The following is a 19,593-nucleotide window of genomic DNA, read 5'->3' on the forward strand; positions in this document are numbered from 1 at the left end:
GGCCGTGAGTGACATTCTTTCCCAGCAAGACGACTGCACCCGGGTAACGCACGGCAAAGAGAAACGCTCCTACCTATCCACATCCCTTCTGGAGCTAAGCCTTCCATTGTCACTTGTTTAATTAGCAATCAGTAAACACAAGGGGCCTTGAATCACACTGAGAGTGAGCTTTAGCACAGTCTCTTTCAGGCACCCCCAAAAAGTGACGATAACGGAATGTCAAACAGCTTAAAAGCTTGGCTTGACTTGCTGCACTCCAAACATAGCTAGTTACTCTCTTTCTAACTAAAACTCCAACCCACGTGCCCCCAAATGGCATTTACTAAAACCCAAGTGGAATTCTAATTTTGTTTTAGTAGAGGTCCCTCTTGCTGGCTACAGACCAGTGACTGCTTCCCAGAGGTGCAGATGCTCTGGTGGACACAGGTGCTCACTCACCTGCACATGGCACAGGAGCAAAAACGTGAGCCCTGCAAGCCTTATCCAGTGTTTGGCACATTCTCCAAAAAGGGAGTCAAAGGAGAAGGTCTGTTCCAGTCCTTGAATGAGCTACCTGATCTCCAGGTCATGGGAGCCACTGAGCCATTCATTCTGGAAAATAAAATCACTGGATTTCACCTTCCCATGCAGATCACCAAGCACAGACCTGAGAGCACAGGGAAGTGAGGTTCAGATTCTTACAAGATTTGGGCAGCTGAATTAGGAGCTCACCCAAACACAGACTGAAATATATCCTGCTCCCCTTCCCTCCCTGGCCTTGCCTACCGGCTGCTGCCTCTTTACATTTCTCTCCACATGAGGATTTAACTCTCTAAAATGGTATTAGAAAAAGCCAATAAATCACTGGACAGTTCTCCATGAGTTTAAAGACCTGAATGGGCTCACAGAAGCACCTGGTGTCCACCACCATGGCAGAAGGTGTCAGGTGAGACTGTACCTCTTCCTTTCAGCAGCTGAAGTCACTAGCTGCAGTCTCACATTTTGGCAGATTCCTTTAAAGATTTGGTTCAGATTTACATGGGTATGTAGTGACAGGACAAGGGGTAATGGTTTTAAACTGAAAGAAGGTAGATTCAGATCAGATATTAGGAAGAAATTCTTTACTGTGAGGGTGGTGAGGCACTGGAACAGGTACCCAGAACATGCTGGACGTGTCCAAGGCCAGGCTGGATGAGGCTCTGAGCAACCCGGTCTAGTGGAAGATGTCCCTGCCCGTGGCAGGGGGACTGGAACTAGATGATTTTCAAGATCCTTTCCAACCCAAACCATTCTATGATTCTAAAACAAAATGCCAGGAACCTGATGGTCCTGTCCTAACTTGATGTGCTCTGTTCAAATATTGCAGTGCATATGCAAAGCAAAGCACCCTCTGCAAGTCTTCACGTCAGGTTGCATTCAACATTTAGCAACATGTACTTTTCACTTTGACAGCAACCCTCTGTTTAGGGATAATAATCTTACCAGCAAGAGAAATTATTTAAGCTTCACAGCATTCTCTCTACAATCAGTAACTATTACTTTTACAAAGAGGAAATCGAGGCATGCCCTGGTTATGCGAGTTGCTTAAAGCTGCATATTAAATTGGTGCCTGAGCCTGAATGAAACAGGTGGTCATTCTGGTCCAATTACTCTTCATCCCTACGAGATGAGACTGGTAGTGACTGAAGAGTTGCTACTCCTCATCCCTGCTACCAGACTGCCTGCTTACAAAGAAGTGAGGTATAGAAAGGCTTGCTGGTCTTCTGGGCATCAGCACTAAACCCTCTTGCTGTGACTTAACAGAGCTCCTCTTGGGGTGGGGATAATTACAGAGCACCCCAAAATGTGAGGGTTTGAAACATTTTTAAAGTGCTTATTTTCTTAGCAAACTGGAATGGCATCTTCCTGACCCAAATCACTGCTTCTGTTTTCATTCTTCAATGCAAAGAAACACATAAATAAGCAAAGGATTACAAAAAAATAAACAACTGGAATATTTCAATTTAAAAATACTTATATTTGAAATGCTAAAACCATTTTGGAGCATGAGCAGCACTCATCTTTCAGAAGCAGGTTTTTGTGTGAGTTACTCTGACCCAAGCATGCCTGGGAACACCACTGGTGCCAGGACCCAGTGTCTGACCATATGCTTTACTTCAGGTGTCAGACCTGCATGAGGGAATGTCTCTATATATTTGCACTTCCAAGAAAAAAAAAAAAAAAGAAAAAAGAGAAACCCATGCTTTGATTTTTTTAATTTATTTCAAATAAGCCAGTGATAGGCCAAATTCCTGCACTGCAAGCACCAAAGTCCTTTCTTGCTCTCCATCAACACTCCTACCCTCAGAACGAATCTGCTTCTGGATGTTTAGCTGCCAAGTGGCACCACTGCCTGCAGCAGGGACTTGCACAGGCTCTGGGTGTCCCACAGGACCACCATGCTGGCCTTGCGGACTGCCCCAGGGTGCTCTGCCATTCATGGGCAGGGACACCCAGATGTACCTCTCTGAGCACAACCCCTGCAGCCCTGCTGTGCACGTGTGTCCCTGTGCTCCTCCACAATAGTGCTGCTCTCTCCCTTCAAGGCAAGGCTGATTGCCTTTAAAACAGAGGTCCCTAACCAGAAGGATCTGCCCTCTCATTTGGCTCCTTGGAGATTCTCCAGTTTTCCAGCTGTCCAAAGGATTTCAGCCACAGGGGCTGCTACTGGATTGGGGAAAACAGGAAAAAAAGTTGGTAGTAAATGAGAAATATTAGTACTTCAGTTCTGTCCTGTTTGTGCTCAGTTTGTTTCTGAACCTGCTGCATTTTTCCCCAGTGAGATTCCAGCGTTTAACTGTGCAGGGAAAAAGGAATGAAAATTGCATTGACAATCAAATGCATAAAAGAAAGAAATGGCAGCTCTGAAATATTCACAACCAACACAATTTTGATTAAAGAAAGAACTCTGTTTTTAATAGGGTTTTTTTTTTGATCATTAAAAAAGTTTAAACCTGCATAGCAATCATTTCAAAAATAATTATTTAATGTTCCATAATGAAACTGTACACGACCTAGTCCCAGCGACAGCAGCGTGCCGGCGGTTCGGCGCAGTCCGGAGCAGCGGCCCCGGCACCGGGACGCGGCTGGCGGGGTCGGGCGCTCGCTGTCGGCGGCACAGTCTGGCTCCCGCGGGCGAGGGCGGCTCGGCCCCCTCAGCAGCGTCCTCAGAGTCGTTCAATGTCTCGGTACTTCTTCCTCAGGATGGAGACCTGGTCTTTAAAGAGGACAGGGTCGAGCCTCATCTGCGAGTGGATCAGCGGCATATAGCCAAACCAGCTGGCAAAAGTGTTCATGCAGCTCTGCCGCTGGGCAAAGTGGTCGGGGTCGGCCCAGCGCGAGGCCCGGGACGTCTGTGAGGAGAGGAGAGCAGAGATCAGAGTCGGCCTTGGCACACAGGATGCTGGGAAGGGCGGGAGCCGGGCCAGGCGGACACCGTGGTGCCCTGCCAGGGCTCGGGGACACGCGGCTCTGTGGCGGCTTGGGGGGCTCAGAGAGGGGAAGAACACCCTGCCCACAGCAGATCCAGTGATGCTGAGCTGGACACCCCTGACTTCCCAAAGAGAGCAGAGGGCAGGGCAGCATGGAAACATGAGTTCGACCACGAGCCAACCTGTGGAACACAACACCCACAAGCAGCCCTCCCAAATCTTGCCAGCACTCTATTTCACCCCATCCCTCACTCTTCTTTTCTTCAAACCCTCCAGCTATTTCAGAGATACAACAAGTTCTTAAAAACCACCAGGAAAAAACAGAAGGCCATTGCTTTCCAGCAGAGGTGCACACCCAAGGCCAGGCCTGTTGCTGCCCATGGTCTTCAGCCATAGGAGGAAAACAATTATTCAGGGTCAAACCTGCACTTTTGCAATTCAGATCTGCAGGAATTTATGCACAAGTAATTTCAACCAGCTTGTAACTTAGATGTCCTTATGTGTTTGGCATTACTCGTGTGTGGGTGAAAAGCAAGGTGCTTCCAGGAATCGCTCTGGCCAAGTCCAGTGCATCAGACAGCACCATCTCACAGACTCAAAAAATGAACTGGAGTCCCACACTACATCATATTTAACTCTGACCCAAGGAAAACACCATGGTCTTTGACTGCATACATGCAAAATATTCTGCATGATTTTCCAAAGTTCAGGGCAGCTGTAATCCCTGCGGATGTCCACTGAAACTCAGCAGCGCTGGAAAAAAAGGCCCTAGCAGCTTTAAAGCTGTTATTATTCTTTGTCTGTACCAAAAGAACATTTATAAACATAATAAAACTATTATTTAAGATAAAGTATGGATGTTGAGAACCTAGGGGTTTTTTGTGCCATTTCCCATGTATCTCTCTAAAGCACTTATGTTTTCACTATACTTTAAAAACAAATATAAATTGCTAAAGTCAAAGGAGGTAAATTAAAACATGAAGAAACAGATAAAGTCAGGGACTTGCCAAATGACTGTGATACCAGACTTGATCTTAGTCCAAGGCCTGTCCGGTTTAGCTCAAGTGGTAGGTTATAATATGCATTGGTTACAGCCTCCTGATTATACAGAGCCACCAAAGAGCAAGTAAAAGCTTGTTGCTAGAGGATTATAGCAGGTATTTTGGCCATTAACACTGAATTTCCATATGACTATTCATCTCTGTCACAACACTGAGGTTATGTTAATTTTTTATTTGTCTTTCAAGGAATTATGAACATGGTCCATTACATTTCCCAAAGCTGCAGGAACAACTTGTCTTTAGGAGAGAGTTATAGTTCATGGCTGACTCGAGTCACCCTTGCTGTAAGATGAAAAATGAATGCTCCAGCTTTGCCAAGCAGCCAAAGCACAGCCCTGTGGAGAGGTGAAGCTGAAGCTGGAAGCAATAGGTACTTTCTGGATGGCACCTTGGTGTTCACAGAAGGTCTCCTGGGCACCCAGATGAGTCAGAACTGCTGAATGCTACCAATGCTACCTCAAGTGCAAGCACAGTGACACAGAGATAATGAAGTTATAAACTGGCATGGCAACTCCCCAGTCAAAGAGCTGAGTAATGCTATCAGGAGAAAAGGGGAGGGGAAAATCGAGGGTCCTTCTTTCACCTGCCCCCTGGTAATCGTGGTTCTGTTTGCATTGAGATCACTGACACCGTGGCAGCACAGATGGGAGGCTGCTCAGGACTTGCAGGCTGTGCAGGACTTGCTATTCCCCCCACTGTTCTCTCACACAGGGTAGGAGGAGGACAAGTGTCCCCACACTACCATGTATCCCTGTTACTAGAGGTTCTTCTGCAATGACAGAAGGCTTAACCAGTATCTGGAAGAGCACCTAAAACAAGTACTTCATGGCTGCTAATGAGTGATGGCATGACTGTGGGATAAAATGTTCCCTGTGGGGAAAAAACACTTGCATATCACAAATTATCTCTGTTGTGACAGTTCAGTGTCAGTGCTTGAATCACACTATATAATTTAAAATAGCACAGGGACAGCCTGGTACATTATATTAATTAATAATAATAATAATAAATAGAAAATCTTTCTAGAATTTACTTACACTTCTAGCATTCCATTACTAAGTCTTGGGTCTAGAATACTTACTTAGAAAATTAGGGTTTAACTGGAATTCAGTCACCACAACCATCAGTTCCAGGAGTTTGGGATTACCATGAATAACACCATGTCAGAAAACCATGACGGGAAGCAGCATTCACAGTAGACATTTGTTAGTTTTCTTTTTTCTTCATTCTAATAAGCATATCTAAAGTCTATTCACAGTTCTGCTAAACTAGAAACTGCAAAAATATTTGACAGAATTGTATCACTCTGTAAGCCTAACCTAGAAATGAACCTGTTACATTATCAATACATCCCCACTGCTGAAACGTGCTGTGATTACATACCTGTCCCATCATGGTCTCCTTATACTGTTTTTTCTGTGTTACTTTGATTGGAGGCAATTTTGTCACGGCTGACACCAAAAAATTCATTAGAATGTCCTCACAGTTGGCCAGTTGGTCCACCATATTCTTTAGGCTGGCAGGCAGGTAATGAGTGTACAGGTAGTGATAATATCTGAAAACCAACAGCAGTGTTATCAATACAAGTCACTGGGCTTTCAGGTATCCAGGACATTTCTATCTCAGTTGAGACCCAAGTTTTGTACTCATCTCCCAATATAGCACTTCCTTTCTTTGGTCTCACCCTCCAACAAGAAGGGAAATATCAGTTTCTCATCAAGACAGTAAACAGTGCTAAAGGAGAAAGAGAACATATACCTTTTTTGCAACCACGTTCAAAGAAACAATGTGGGCCTAAGTATCAAGATAATGGACAAGGAGGAAGGAGAGCCCCACTGTGCTACAGTGTGATAGACAACACTGATGAATTCATCCTCCCTACTTTCTTTCCAAACTGTTCAGTTGGAAAGAGTGATGGCACTCTTATTAAAACTGCCCTACTACTGTTCTTATTGTTGAAATTATTCTCCTTTGGGTCTATATAATCCCCTATGGCTTGTCTTCTTCTTTGTGGGGGTGTGGATTAGAGATTCCAGAATTTTCTTTTTCTTTAAATGTAGAGAGAACTTTGGTCTGCTAAGTTCTAACAACACAGGTTTTCTCCAACATGCTGCAACATGCTGAACTGTCACATGCCCATTGTACTACATTTCTAGAGTAGCCAGAAGACTTTGCAGTCTGTAGCTGTCAGCCAACACATACCCAGAGCTGGTCTGGAAGTAACCTCCTTTCTGCTATGCTACAGGCCATTCAGCCAAGCAGCTTAATGAATTCAGGAACTCTTTGAAGTATGTAATTCCTGATGTTAAAAAGAGCAGTCCAACTGCCTCAAAACACAAGTGACTTCAAAGAGACCCAACAAGTGCAGTAATGATTACCAGATCCCCAGAGCTAAACCAAGAACTTAAATTATTACCCCATAAAAAGTAGACCCACTTACTATCTTTCCATTTTTTCCCCTCCCCAGTAGAATGTTCTTCATACCCTACCCCCACCCCCTCTTCACTATTTTATTTCATACAGAAGGAGGATAGCAGATGCTCTGGATTCTTACTTGTGGTAAATAGCAGCTCCTGTCAATACCATGGAATAGTCATTAGTCCATTTGGAGGTATACCCCCACCTTTCCTTAGTGTTGTCCCAGAAGTGACTGCGTGCAGGATAGCCTACAATCCTCTCTGGAAAGCTCTGCCAAACTGTAAAGGCAAAATCCACCTGTGGACAAAGGTACAGGCCAAATGAATACCAAAACTGCTTCAATAAATGTCAACAAAACAAAATACTACCTTGCCACTAATTCGCAGTTCAAAATCTTGGAACTGTTGCAAAACAGTAATTCTGTGTATTCATCAGTAAATTAAACTGACTGCTTGACATTTTGCCCTATAATTATGCACATTTTAATGGTTCCTGTTAAAGGGAGTCTAGAGCATCACAGCATTACATTAACATTTTCAAGCTTGCCCTTTACATATCAAACCTTTTCAAGTTACAGAAAGAATGGGTGTAGGTGCATGTATTTATACCTCGATGTAACACCAAGGGGTAATAGCCATGTGGTAAACTAAAATCTTTGTGCATTGCACCTACCATTTTATCACTGTTAACACAGAGTTTGGAAAATCAGGAGTCAAGCATTTTAAATGGTAAAGGTGGCTCAGTGAAAACAGTCAGTGTGGAGTCCTTTTATATTTTCCAACTGTTTTGAGCCTTCTGAAGACCATGTCAGTCATACTTTCAAGACTGTCAATATGAACAAAAAGGATCAAGATATAGCTTAATAAAGAGGAAGATAAAATTCCCATTTACTTAAACGGCATAGGGAGCCTAAACTTTAAGAAAAATGCTTTAGATTGTATGAGACACAAGACTATGTCAAATGCTGCCGATGGCATTTTTTTACTTTAATTTTCCTGCTGTAACTATTCTAACAACTCAAATCTCTGAGAATTGAGAAGTGACAGGATATTGCTACCCCATGGTCCCACCAAGAAAAAATCTAGTGATATTAGGAAAGGGATGATCTGAGTACTTTGCAAAAGGATCGTCAGCATGATATTTGAGAAGAGTTTGGTAAAAATATAAATGGAAAGATTTTATCAATGGTTGGCAGTCCCTACCCTTCAACTTCAGTTTTGGAGATCAAGCTAGACTGAAATTTTTAAAGTTATAACAATTCTTATTGTCCTATTCAAACCCCAAAAAAGGAGGGCTTTGTTGCTGCACTGCACATTAGGTTCCCCTCAGTACCAGAGGGACCTGAAACTTCACTCAAAAATGTTTGAAAAGCCTTCCAAGAATGCAGTCAAAGTTAAGGGTGTTGAGGTTAGGTAAAGAATAGCTGCTCTGAGAACAGTCCCATTTTGTGTTGATTACTGTCAGACTTCTCACATTTACAGTGTTTTTATGAAACAGAAGAGTCGCACATGGGCTGAAATACGAAGTTAGGGCCTGGTTATTTTCTTTAAAGATGTTTCAAGGAATCTGAGGCCAACCAGAAAGACAATGTGCACAAACCAGTTACGTTGTGATAGTTCTGATCTCATCCAAATCAATACCACATGAAAGAACTGAAGGGTTTTTTCCCTGTAAAGGCCTTTCCCATAAAACGTGACATCTGTTTTCTTTTGAGAAATCTGAGAATCTCAAACTTAAATAAATAATAAAATTGCTGCACCCAGTGCCCTCTCTTCTGCTTTCAACTATCTGCCCTTGCACTAGGGAGATGCAGCAAAGCAACCACCCTAAGAGAAAACTCCCTTTATTAGAAGAGCCCCTCAGGTCTCATCCTAAGTAATTTCCAGCAGCACTGCCACTCCTGGCTGATCACTAGGAAAACCCAACCAAGCTGGCAGTCTCTTAACCCTCTGGATCATGACCCACACTGATTTCTAATGACTTCCCACGCACACACCCCTCTGAGCCTGTGGAACAGCTCCTCTCACAGAACAATTACACGCTGTTCTGTTGAGAATGGAAAACCTTTACTACACTGGGGTCAGATAGTCCAGAGGATGTGCCTGGTGACTGCTGCTCTCACTGGAAATGTGATTGTTTTTGACCATGTTTCTAATCTGCCTTTTCTGGGCCTTGTAGCTGTGCCACCACAACCCTCCATGAGTAGCTAGTTTCAAAGGAAACGTCCCATCACATTGGGGTAAGCTGTACCGTGGGGGAAGCAATAGAGAGTTCTCTCTTCATGGAGAGCCACCAAGCAGAGCTGCTGGTGGTGGCACCCTGGCAGACACAGGCTGGAGCTGCAAGGTGGGTTCTAGGAAGAGCTGGCCAGCTGGATCTGTCTGCAGCACAGGGACCAGGGGGCTTGTAGAGCAAATACCCACTGCACAAACACACAGGATCAGCTCTAAGTTGTTCACAGGAGCAACAAAGAAAACAAAGCAAAGTAACAAAACCACAAAGAAAAGTGTAGGCTGTCTCACACAACAGCAAGTATTTGTGCTTCAAAATGTTAAGGGTAAAACATGGCCAAGTCAAATGAGAAGCACTATTTATTTCAGATTTCATACATGTTCCAGAAGCCTGTGTGACTCTGAAGTTTGTAGGATGACTAAATACCAGTTAAAACAAAACAAAGCCTCAAATCCTCAGGGAATCCACAGGCTGGATTGCTGTAAATATCCTGTCATGCGATGAAGTCCCTTAGAGGTATTACCATGATCCCCAGGGCAGCTGAGATGGGACCCTTCATCATGAGCAACAACCTGCTTAGGAAGTCCAGCCCAAGGAGAAATATCTTTTATTGCTTTGGGGTTTCTTTGGGCTGAGCAGGGCTTTGCACACAAGTGCTTTGGCAGCAGCCATATTCTTCCTCATCTAGCAGGAACTACCAAGGTGTAACACTGGTATCAAACAGGTTCAATGTCAACTATTTCTTTCATTTTTGAAGCAAAAGAGGGCTACCAAGGATGTTTCTTGAGCAGTCTAACCAGAGCACAACGTCTGTACAGGGGAGAAGAGTAGTTGCAATCTCATCCATTTAGAACAAATTCAGTGACATCTTAGGGTATATAGCAGTGACTGAAGACTAATGTTACGCATTTCTTCACTGATATATAAGTACTGGCAGCATCAGTGAAAGATCCCCATCACTGACAGAAATGCATTTTTATGTAGGTGAAGTGGGGAGAACAGAATGACCATGGACATGGAGGAAAAAAGGGAAAACAAAAGAAAATCGAGTTTTTCAAGCTATTCCCTGGCCATCATTAATAATGTATTTCCCAAGTATTGCACTCTATATAAACTGTCATCGGTTTCCCTTGTGGTTCTCAGGAAGAGGTTCTAGAAATCAATACTCATCCCAGTTGTAAAAATTGGTTTTCTACAGTATTTTTCTTTTCTTAGTGCTATCTTGCTCTTGGCACAGACACTCGAGCACCTAAACTAGCAAAGATCTCCAATTTTATGGGCTGACACAATGGGGAAAGAGCATTCCTCAGTGAAATCTGCACTAGGGTGGCAATGCTGTCTTCTGGAATGATAGCAGTTCCCCTCTGCTGACAAGCCTTCGCCCTCTACCTACGGATACCGTGGCGGGGGAAGCCACCCCAATCAGAAAAGTGAGAGCAGAATATTAAAGCTGACTGCTCTCGGCTGCCTACACCCGCCTGCAGCTATGTTACTAAAATAATAAAGAACGGAAGAACCATATGCTAATGATGAGCCAATTAACCAGGGCAAAAAGCTCCTCTGATGACAGGCAGTTGCAGGGTTGCTGAAACAAGTGCAACACCTTAAATCTGAGGAGTGTAGCAGGAAATCTCGTAACATTTGCTCACTGGCAAAGCCAAGAGAAGAGCGAATCTGTTGTGCTCAGGCTGAGCCCAGGAGCCAAGCAGACTCCCAAGATGACAGAGACCCTTACCTCAGTGGTTGAAAGCACGGTGTCCTCATCCAGGCTCAGCACTGCATCTGTCACTATGTTGTCGTAGGGTAGGAAGCGACTGCTCATAACCTGTGGGTATTCACGGCAGGAAGGGAAGGAAATAAACATCACTTGAAGGACTCATTTCCAAGGCAAATACTTAATTTTATTCCTCACTCTTATTTCCTCTTGTCTGAGGTAGGTGGCATATTTCTGTCTGATGGAAAGGACTCTTCAGCTCAAAAGTGAAGGAGTGTCATTTTTGTCACCCCAGCAGTCAGCCTGTACCTTCTATCTGAGGGGTAATTTCTGAATAGACCTCCCTCTTTGCAGCCGGCTGCTTTCCTTTAGTGACAAACTGCACTGGTCTGTACAGATAATTAGATGTACCTACAGCTTCTTTGTGGAGATATTTCCCTGGTGGCTAGGACTGTCCCTCTGCTCTCCTACAGGGTGTGAGGATCAAAGGTATTGAACGCCGAGAAGGACTTTGCAGCCTTCATAACCTTACACAGCTGGGAAACCAAACAGCCCAGGCTGTGTGTGAAGGATGTAATACTACCAGGATGGTGCAACACTCTCCATCAGGAAAGGAGAATATGCTAAAGAACTTGAGCTTTTAAAGCTCAAATCGAGCTTTATCTGCATGAAGAATTATATAGGTATTGCAGCATTTTAAGAAGTCACATTCTTAAATGGCCTTCCAGTACCTGAAGGGAGCCTGAAAGAAAGATGGAGAGGGATGTTTTATAAGAGCATGTAGAGACAGCACAAGGGAGAATGGATTCAAACTGATAGAGAGGAGGTTTAAACTAGGTATTAGGAAAAAAATCTTTCCTGTGAGGATGGTGAGGCACTGTAACAGGTTGCCCAGAGAAACTGTGGATGCCCCATCCCTGGGAGTGTTCAAGGCCAGGCTGCACAGAGCTCTGAGCAACCTGGTCTAGTGGGAGGTTTCTTAATCCATGGCAGGGGGGTTGGCACTGGATAGCCTACGTCCCTTCCAACTCACACCATTCTATATATAAAAACCTATATGCAGAATAAGCTTTTTAAAGATATAGCAGGACAGTTTTCAAAGTAATAGGAAATGGATGGGAAAGCTGGATCAAAAAGATAACAGCAAGAAATAAAAATCCATATGGTTTCTTTATCAGACTAAATAGCACCTTCATGAGAACTCATGAAGAATAACAAGGACATGACACAGTTTGCTTCCCTCATTTACTAGGAAATTTACTAGGAAAAGCCTGGTTAGTTACTAGACTTCTTTACCAATTTACTATGCCAAGAGAATACTTCAAAGGTCAAGCCCAGTAAGAGGAATCCACTGTATGGAAACAGGGACGTGGAGAAGTTTTACACAACCCTTCTAATTGACATGGTCAGTTCTACATCCCCTGCAACCTGTTTGGGAACAGGCCTTTGGAATCTATGCCTTGATTCAGAGAAAGATCTGTCTCCACAATCAAGATGTTCACAATGTCTGTCTGGAGAGCACCCCTTCAGCACTGTGATGGCCTCGGTCCAGGGAGGCAGGGCTCTGATGAAGAGGTCATCTGGCTGGGCCTGAGGGTTTTGCTGTGCTTAAGACAAAGCAGAGCAAGCAGCCAGCAGGAGACCCATGTTTTCATCCCTAATCTTTTACAGACTGTGCAAAAATTTTAGGTAGTACAACAGTCAGGATTTGCCATGTATTTTTTTAATAGCTAAAGTACCATTTTGTAAAATGGGTGTGATAATATTTGATTTCAAGAGAAGAGTGAAGGTTTGATAGAGGCAGACCACCATGACCAGCTGCATGGAGTACTGGTGCCTGCCAGCAGGCCTTAGTCAAGTTTGGAGATGAAAAGCAGTTCCTTTGTGCAACCTTTGAACTGTGTTGCTCTGGCTCTGCAAACTTGGTTCAAAAAAACAGCTTTGCACATAAGAAGCCATTTGGCATATGCTGGGATATTAGAGGGAAGAGACTGTCCACTATAAACACACCTTAATGTACTCAGGAGACTCATTTGTAATCTAAACAGTGCCTGGGGCCAATTTCTACAAACATTATAGTACTGGTCAGAGATTTCTCCTCCATCTCACCTCTGCTAGTTTTACAAAAAGAAAATAAAAACACCCAGAACATTCAAAAGGCTCAGAAATCTCTACAACCTTTCTTGGCCCTGCAGCAATTCTCCTGATACTGTTTACATAGCTAGCTAAGGCCAGAGCCTTTAGGTGCCAACCTTGCAGGGCTCTCTATCTCTTGTTAAGCTGACCAGGAGAAAAGACCAAAGACAAGATTACAAATTCAAAATAGGATTGTACAGGCAAAGCAACTATGCCAACAGAGCTCTGGAGCCAGCTGACAGAGACTGCAGAGAGGTCCAGCTCAAATCCGTTTCAGATTCTAGAAGCAAGAAGTCTTGCTTCTCTCAGGCCTGCATTTTGAAAGGATTCATCCACTTAAGTGAGAATTAAAAAAACCCCTATTTTCTCATCTGATGGCATCTATTTTCACTTTGTGAAAGTACAAAAAAGACGTGTGTTGCACAGCAAGAGATGACATGGTGATTTTGTTCCCACACAAGTGTTCCATGTCCCTTCCCTTTTTTTTTTTTGATGGCAGCAGTACCTCTCAAGGCCATAAAAGAAGATACTTTTCAAAGGTAAGCTCTCATTTATAACTATGCTTTTGAGTCCATAACTGACCGCCAAGTCTTGCATGTGACTTCTCAGACTCAGTGAGTGCAGCTGCATCACTACTTTCATGCACCTGCAGAGAGATGGAATCTCCAACCATGGGGTGAGCACTCTCTGCTGCTGGGGTCACATTTCAAAACTGGGTCCCACCTGTGAATCTCAGATTCAAGGCATTAATTGTCACGCTGATGATTTCTGAGTGCACAGGGCCCATGCGTGAAACAGGAATCTGCAACTAAGCTGGTACAAAAGGCCAAGGAATAGAAGGGAGCTGTCATTTTGTTGGGAACTACAAAGCTTTCACCAAAGCTGCTGGAAAAATAAATTCCTGTCCCGTCAGAGAATGCAGGAAACCTTTTACCGTGCTTCTCTCCACCTACCTTGCTTTCTCCTTCAATGACTATGACAGGCACAGAAGTGGCAGGCCAGCGGTGTTTGGCTGGGAGGGGTTTATCACAATTCCATAAAACAATAATCTGAAAGAGAATATTGGACCATGATCAAAGACCTTTGCGGCACCATATTCTAAGGTCTCAGATTTCCAGACAGACATGTTAAATTCAAATTAGAAATTTCAAAATCCAAAGCAATGAAACAGATCTGCATAAAAATAACACTTCCTACACTGATTTCACCCAAGCCGACTACTTACAATATATATCCTCTCAGGCAAATATAGGTTGGACAGGAACCTGGGAAGTCTCTGTATCAGCCACATGATACAGATGTGACTGATTTACTGTGGCTCTCATTAAAGGCAAAACCGCCTGTGACACTCCACTGCAAGAGGGTGCTCCTACTTAACTCCCCGGAGTTTTATTTAGAGAAGCCAAAATCCTGGCACTGATGAGATTAAAAGTCACAGCAGGAGGAAGGAAGATCTTGTAATGGCTTTTGAGGCATAGGAATCCTTGTGCAGCTTGCAGCACACACACACACTATGCTGGTCTTTAAAGTGCACTCATTATTTTACCTGTCTCATCTAACAATGGGTTTAATTACTATCTCTATTCCACTCCCATTATACTCAGAATTTTTATTTCCCATGCATGTAGGTCATTGACCATAGAAATCTCAGAGGAAAGAAACATCAGAATTGACACAGGGGGTTGAAACAGGGCTGAGTCACTAGGCTCCACATTCCTGGCAGAGTGGTTTGTCTCTGCTGTGACTGACAGCCAAACAGTGCTGCTTACCTGTGCACAGTACTGGGACTTGGCTACAGCAACCAGGAGTTTCAGCACAGGCTGAGATTGGGAAACCAGGGGAGTTACTGCATGGATAACGGCAGTGAATGTGGAAAGAGGCTTCAGACCTGAGTGAAGAGAGATGTGTTCAGTAAAGACAAAATCGCCCCAGTTATTACAGATTAAAGGACTTTGGGGATGGAAAAAACAATCTGCACTTAATGCAAACCTTGCCAGGTTTTTTTAGGTCATCTCCCTTCCTCTCAGATACCAGATGCTTCAGAGGAGATCACACTTCCCTTTAACTCCCACTCTGCGCCTTTAACTTCCACTCTGAAATACCGGACTCCAAAACAATTATTTCCTTTTCTTACTCACTGTTTCCACAGATGTTCTGTTATCTCTTTTTTTTTCATCCAGTTTGTCCCAAAATATTGACATCTAGTTTGTTCAGGCAAATGTCCTTCTTGACACAGGCTCTGTTTTGCTGCCTGGCTCTGGATGCTTGATGTTTTTTACAGATTATCTCCACAAATTCCAGAAGCTTATTCATTTTCCTCAGTTCCATTACAGCCTCTGTCAGATTTTTGCTCTTTCTGGGTTGATTCCTATCCACATGCATCTTCAATTACATTCTGAGCTGATAATTCTGCTTGCATCCTTGCATTCCATTTTTATATTTTTGTCTTGCTATGAGTTCTTTTTTTGCCTGGAATAACACATCCTACTGGTGCCTACCCTTCATTACTGCTCTCAACCTCATCTAAATTCATCAGTGTGGGGGTCATAGTCGTTTTTCATCAGAATTAGCACAGAAACCTTCTTCTCCCTTTTTTAACACAGTAACTGTCAATTTTTAGCAGGTGAGCAGTACAGATCCACACAAGTGGGATGGCACAGGCTGAGCCAAAAGTAGCAGCAGTCTGGTAAGCAGGATCCCTTCAGCCTGGAGGCAAATTTGCCTGCAGAACTCATTGTTCAAGCTCTGCTTCAGGAAAAAGCCATGAACCTAAGCCCTATTCATTCCTTCTAGTGGGATTCATATGAAGACACATAGTATGCAGAGTAAATCCATACCGAGTGTGCACTCCAATAAAAAGTGTCATGGGTAAATTACCACTTTTCCAATTTGCCAAGCACAAATAAACAAAGAAAGGAAAAAGCTATTCCTCTTATGTCCCCTCAGGCCATTAATGGGTCAGCAACTCAGGCATTAATTACTAGCAACTGAAAAGTATGAAGGAACATACTTTTTTTTTTTTTTTCAAACAATCTCTGCAAGCAAGAGGCACATGATGCATGTTGATGAGTCAGAGATGTTACAGTCTACAGTGGGCAGTGAAGATTGAGACAGGATAAATGAAAGGCATCATTAACTAGAAATGAATGGTAAGTCACTTGGCACATGCTACTGAAAGACAAAACTTCAAAATTCCACTAGAAATTCCAGATGCTACTACATTATAGCAAGGATTCACTCACCAAGATTAGCATAGTAGTAAGGAAAATCTCCCAGATATGAGGAATATTGTGGCAGTACAAATAACCCTCCAGGATGTTTGTTCCATATTAAGCTATTACGTGATATGTGCTTAAATATTCTGTCCTGAATAATCTGGAAAACAAGAGAAGTAATGATTTTTAAATAGACTGTCATAGTCACTGGTAGAAGCTTTAGGGACTCCAGCTGACTGGAATCATCACCCATTCTGCAAAAAGCTGAGGCACACAAATTACTAGACACTCCTCCTTGATCTCTCTTAAAAGGACTCAGAACCTGCACACACTGACACCACTTCAGCAGCTCAGGCTTTTGTGCCATAGGTTTTAGAGCACCTGATTAGTCTCTCTGGACATGGGGACCAGATAATTTATTGCATTTTATATTTCAAGTCAAATATTTTGTCTATTTGAGTATCTTGGCAGTTGTAAGGCTGATTAGTTCATTGTCAGCTTTACTATCCAGAACTCACAGAAGATAATTATTTGAGGATGGCATTAAAAAGTCAGGTAATATTAGGAGATAAGGAGAGTATTCAAAACCAAAAAGACTTTCAGCAAATCAGGCTGCACTAATTATTATTTTTTTCTTAATTATAAAGGGATATTAGCATTCAGATACATCACTGATTCCACGTCTCAGTTCTGTAACAGTTCCTTGTTGGATGAAACAGACGATCTTTTCACAACTACTGTCTGACTCTATAGGGGGCCAAATCCAGAGATTCCTAGATTTTTGAAGTCAGAACAGATTGCTAGGTCATCTACTTTATCATCTAGAATACCACAAGCAGAAAAAGAAAAAAAGATACCAGGCTGTACAATTAGTGTGCATTTATGAAATTACAGTTGCTTCACATCGGATACCTAATTGCAGGAACAAGAATGGTTCTTACACTGATGGGAAATCCTTTAAACTTCCTGCAAAGGCATAATGAGATTCAGTGGTGGGAATCTCTAATAGGACAAATCCAGCCTCCAAAGAAGATGCAACTTTTTAAGTGCAATACACTCTTGAGCCACATCTTACAGATTTGCTTTCCCTTGGAGCTTTAGAAGTTAGCAGGTCTGGAGATGGAATACTGCAAAGGGCCAGTGGGTGGTAAAGGATGAATTTTCCCCCAAGCTGGCTAAGCAGGAACGCCCTGACTTCTTCTGAAGTTCATCTTTTGTTATCTTCCAACGAGGTTTCCATGTAACTGGCAGTTTATGCAGAGGACAGGGCTTGAGTGCCAAGAACATGCTGGTTGTTCTAACCCAGTGTCTCTGGTCTTAACACAGATGTATCTGGGTGAAACTTCATGTCTCTGAAGCTGGACTGAAGTGTAGGAATACCAAAAAATCAGAAAGACCCACCACAAGAAGAATAAAAGCAGCTGCTGCAGTCTAAGCAAGCTAAAATGTCTGTAAGCTGCTAAGTTCAGGGACATTTGGTCAATACATGAATAAGTATTGCCACAAGCAGCAGTTTTCCTGGAATTTTTGATTGCCATGACAAGAAAAGATTAAAACACCAGTTACATTGTGTTAGACAATCCACTGCTGGTGGCAATACATGTACTGCTAAACTGGGGCAGATGTTAAATGCATGCTTTTCTGAATTTTGCCTACAGCCAATTACCATAGCTAATATGCAGTAATTCACTCACATGAGTAAGTTAATTTAACTTTTTGTTTTGGAATAACAGACTTAGGACTGTAATGCCATCACCGACAAGAATGTATCTGAATATTTCAGTTGAGAAGTTAGGTGTATCAGCCCCACATGGCAGTGGGGACAGGAAAAAACACAGGCAATGACTGTTGTTTACCCAACTGCAAGTTATGCCACTAAATAAGAGAGAACCTGGAAAGTATTTATTTTTGAGTGTTTACCACAAAGCATAAATATTGCAGCTCCTCCCTCTTGCTGTCTCAGAACTGGGGCAGAATTGGACAAGTAGAAGTCTGTAAATTTGCCTGGCCAGGAGGTTTGCACAGGCAGTGGACTTTTTCAGGGCACTGGTAGCCAGCAAGGCTGCAGGGCAAACACGTGGCTCGTGTCCCGCGCCTCAGCGTGCCCGGAGCCAGCGCAGCTCCAGCAGGGCAGGGCCCCGGTGCCACTGCAGCAGCGGCTGCTTGGGAGCCCCTCAGCCTCACAAACCTCACCTGAGTGCTCCTGCATCCTCCCGGGGAGCTGGGGAGGTGGTTCACCACCGTAAAAAATGGGTCACTAATTCATCACTCTCCTGGGCCTACATACGAAACCTAGCTGTCTGTCAGAACAGAGGGGAAAAACCTGGCAGAAAGAGAACTCAGAAGTGAAAAAAAAAAACCAAACAAAAACATGGAGGACACAAGGAATTAAAATGTAGAGTGTACAGTGTTGCACATATTGCAGAGACAGCATCTACCTGGTCTCTCCAATGATGAGGGATAACAGGAAGTTTAATAAGAGAAGAAAGGGGTTAGGATCTCTGGCAAGATCTCCTTCTTCTTTTTGGAATGCATTAATAGTCCAATATTTTTGTCTCCCTCATACTCACACTTCAAAAAGTTCACATATTGCCCTAATCATTGCTGCTTTTCAACAGGCCTTAGCCAAGCATCCAGAATTTATTTTCTGTACTTTGTGCTGTCCCTCTCTCCTCTTCTTCCTGAGTGGAGGACTGGGAATGCTGTGCAGGGATGTTTTGGGTTTGCTTCAAGAGAAGATGAAGCTGAAGAAGGGCAGATACGCTGGAGCATGCATCCGATGGTGCCTGCAGCAGCCCACTGCTGCACTGCCAGAGCTCCCACTCACCAGCCTGCAGCAGACACAGCGAGCATCACTGCCTAACCCACACCGTGTGCAAGACACTGGGCAGCTCCTCTGTGCCTGCCACAGGGGGTTGCTGACCAAATGATTCAAACATCTTATTTTGGGCTATCAGCTGCTTGGCTTAGGCCACTTCACTGAGGTAGAGTTCATTTTCTTCACAGTGGCTCCTATGGGGCTGTGGTTTGGATTTGTGCTAAACACAGGGTTGACACTCTAGAGATGTTTTTGTTATTGCTGAGCAGGGCTTGCACAGAGCCAGGGCCTTTTCCGATTCTCATACGGCCACGGTGGTGAGGAAATTGGGGCTGTCTGGGAGGTTGGGAGGTGACACAGCCAGCATGGGTGACCCAAACTGGCCTAAGGGAAATTCCAGACCACATGACATCATGCTCAGGATATAAAGGTGGGGGAAGAAGGAGGAAGAGGAAGACATTTGGAGTGATGGTGTTTGTTTCCTCAAGTCATTACACATGATGGTGCCCTGCTCCCCTGGAGTGGGAAGCAGTGACTTAATTCCTTGCTT

The 19,593-nt window shown here is 43.6% G+C and overlaps 1 protein-coding gene across 1 annotated transcript in view; it reads right to left on the minus strand.

Annotated features, from left to right (window-relative positions):
- Positions 1–2,906: 2,906 nt before the first annotated feature.
- EXT1 (exostosin glycosyltransferase 1) overlaps positions 2,907–19,593 on the minus strand; it is a 175,619-nt gene continuing 158,932 nt past the window's right edge. Inside the window, exons 5-11 of the mRNA XM_038128528.1 lie at positions 16,253–16,385; positions 14,780–14,898; positions 13,964–14,059; positions 10,896–10,985; positions 7,065–7,225; positions 5,894–6,065; positions 2,907–3,371 (exon numbers count right to left, since the gene is read on the minus strand). Coding sequence (XP_037984456.1) covers positions 3,186–3,371; positions 5,894–6,065; positions 7,065–7,225; positions 10,896–10,985; positions 13,964–14,059; positions 14,780–14,898; positions 16,253–16,385 — 957 coding nt within the window. The 3' untranslated portion in view covers positions 2,907–3,185. The remainder of the gene's footprint in view (positions 3,372–5,893; positions 6,066–7,064; positions 7,226–10,895; positions 10,986–13,963; positions 14,060–14,779; positions 14,899–16,252; positions 16,386–19,593) is intronic.

This window comes from Motacilla alba, chromosome 2 (genome assembly GCF_015832195.1).
Source record: "Motacilla alba alba isolate MOTALB_02 chromosome 2, Motacilla_alba_V1.0_pri, whole genome shotgun sequence".
In the NCBI taxonomy this organism is placed as follows: Eukaryota; Metazoa; Chordata; class Aves; order Passeriformes; family Motacillidae; genus Motacilla; species Motacilla alba.